At 47.2% G+C, this 2,827-nt stretch overlaps 1 protein-coding gene across 1 annotated transcript; it reads left to right on the plus strand.

Moving 5' to 3' along the window:
• Positions 1-987: 987 nt before the first annotated feature.
• Positions 988-2,285, plus strand: TRV_05469 (uncharacterized protein; the record flags this gene model as incomplete). The annotated part of the gene is made up of 3 exons (XM_003020392.1): positions 988-1,089; positions 1,149-1,278; positions 1,357-2,285. Coding segments are annotated over 3 exons (1,161 nt in total), but the record flags the coding sequence as incomplete, so codon positions are not given.
• Between the last annotated feature and the right edge of the window lie 542 nt (positions 2,286-2,827).

Below are 2,827 nucleotides of genomic sequence, written 5' to 3' on the forward strand. Positions count from 1 at the left end.
CTGACTTCCTGGAACCGTGTACGCTTTCTTATCCTGCTTCTGTTTTACTACACCTTTTGTCCCCCATTGTCTTCCTGTACTGTAAATAAGTAGTGGCCACTTGCTTTCCTTTTTTCCCCCATTTTTGCGGCTACAGTTGATGAAGGTGGGCGCTTTGCCGTTCTATGTTCTTCTCCTGCGCGTAATGTATACTATCATGGTCTCATATTATCTTGGTTTCTCCAGTTTGTCTTGTTATCGCCATCCAACGACCACTTAAGTATGTATTATGACGCGAACTAACGGACTAACGGGGCTGGCGACTTAAAGTTTAACTAGCCGAAGTACCCTGTCTCGTGTTCTTGGTGGAGAGATACTTGGCGCTTAACAGGCTCGCTCGTTGGCTGAGCCCCACCCTTAGCCGGCAGACGCCGTAACTGCCGCTCCCTCCAACGTCTTGCACCTCGATGCCTGGCTTTTCCTCTTCCTGCTCTTCTTCTGCAGTGACATGGTCTCCCTCACAGTCCATAATACTATCATCTACACGCTTGTTCTCTCCTCTGTATTGGGCTGGGTAACTAACCCCGATCGAGTGCCTCGCTAGTTATTTTTAATACATCTTACTAAACCCGCGCCTGTTACGTCACCGGCCCGGTGTGTGTTGTATATCCGCTGCGCCCCGCAGCAGCCACAACAATATTTCTCACTATACCACAAGAAAGAGAGGGAAGAAGGGATCGCTCACCACGCTCAACTTCAAAGTGATTTCCAACTGCTCATATCCGCATCGCGTGCCTATGGCTACAGGTAGATTAATCCCATGTCGTCCTCGCCCTATTACTCGAGGGATGGCAACATGCTAGGATTACAAGTCAGGAGCTAACGTGAAAATTCTCTTCCGTAGTAACCCTACACGCCGTTACCCTTGATGGAGGTGACGATATAGGGGAACGGGATGTCTATTTCTCGTCTACTATGTATCGTTGCATCATCGGCCGCTCATCGCAGTCCGGGAAGAGCCTGTTAAAGGCTAGCAAGGATAATCTTCGATTCGATAATCGTGTTGTCTCTCGCAACCATGCTGAATTATTTGTGGACGTTATAAAGAAGGTAACTCATCTTGGCTACCATCAAATATCCTCCTCCATTCTGACTGTGATACTCTATAGGAAATCCATATCAAAGATCTCTACTCTTTGCACGGAACGTTGCTAAATGACACCAAGCTGACTTCAGGACTGAAACTAGTCTCAAGTGGTGACATAGTTGTCCTGGGAGCCACCGTCAATAGAGGAGAAGGTATGCATGGACTTCCAATTGGAATCCTATAGGCTTACAGAACTAACTTGCATGACGCCGTAGACTCATATAAACCAGTCAAAATTCTTATTAGCTATACATGGAACGACCCTTCTAAGGCCATACCTTCCTGTGAACTACCAGCCACAAACACATATGCTGTTCCAGATGACGACGAAGATAGCGAGGTTCAAAGTGAGAACGGGGGTAGTCAAATTCTTGACGCAGAACATGACCCATCCTTCCAGTGGCAAACGACACCATTACAGCCAAAGTCAGGCGCGGATATCATATCCATCAAGTCATCTCCAGACCCGGCCGAGCGCGAGGCAGATATCTCCTCCACGCGCGCCTGTCGCGATAGCGCCACAGGCCCTTGGTTTTCACGTGCCCCCTATCCTGCCGGAGAAAGGCCATTCGGCCTGCGGCCTTACATTCAATCTCATTCAACAGGCCGCCCTCCAGTCGACAACATCCCGGATATAAATTATCAGTGCCATGTTCCGTTCTTAGGGAGACAGCCCCTTACATTCACCGAGATACATGACCCGTTTCGACGTCAACTCTCTCATCTGAATACATATGGACTTCCATTGCAGCCGGCTCCCACCCGGAATGAGCCATCTCATAACTCTCTAACGAAGGAGAATCTAGATAAACTTGCTAAGAAAACAACCACAAAACAAGTTGGCCCCACTCCATCATCACCAACTAGCTCCCACGCTTGTGGTACCAAGCGTAAGTTTGATGACTTATGTGCTGCTGAGGCCATAGACGGCGAAATTCTCCCTGATGCCCAACCTCAAGAGAACCTCCCAGTCAATAATACAACTGAGGAAATTGAGTACAATCCTCCACAGAAGCGAGCGAAATCTTCCAATGCCGAGCAGCCTTCTCGTATTGCGGTTTTTGCTCGCTATGCTGCTACAGCTATCACTGGGGCCGTTTTAGGTGGAGTCGGGACTGTTGTTGCTCTTGCTTCCCTACCTCCAGGTTTCTTTGATTAAAAAGACGCAAGACAAACAGGTCCCTATATCCACCTTCCGAGCTGCTGCATCATACTTTACTACCTTCTTTCTTTTTCACCCCTGATCCATTGGTCTTCTATTCATGGTTCGATTTTTTTATTTTTATTTTAGTTTACCGGGGTTTACAATCCAGACCACCTTCGTTCCTCTCACGCCTAGGTATAGTTGACGGCAGATAGCAGGGTAATGGTATGGAGCTGGGATCCGGAGTTCACAATGGACATGGGGCAGGGCTTATCATTTAGTATTTTGACCTTTTTTTCTTAACAATAGGGACATGCCTCGAAGGAGGCTCTTAATTCATCTGAAAGTACTATGGGTATTTGTTTACGGGGGTTATTTGAAGTTCAGGAAGATGGGGAGGGGGGGGGGGGTTTCTATGATTTTATCTCCATTCTTTGCTTGGGGTATTTAACTCGTTACTTCACAACCATTAGTTATGTAGTTAACTATCTTGCTAGCTTAATTAAGTAACTAGCTAGTTCGTTAGTTAGCTACGTATTCCAAACCAACACGTTCTC

This window comes from Trichophyton verrucosum, assembly GCF_000151505.1.
Source record: "Trichophyton verrucosum HKI 0517 chromosome Unknown contig00420_1.f1.exp, whole genome shotgun sequence".
NCBI lineage: Eukaryota > Fungi > Ascomycota > Eurotiomycetes > Onygenales > Arthrodermataceae > Trichophyton > Trichophyton verrucosum.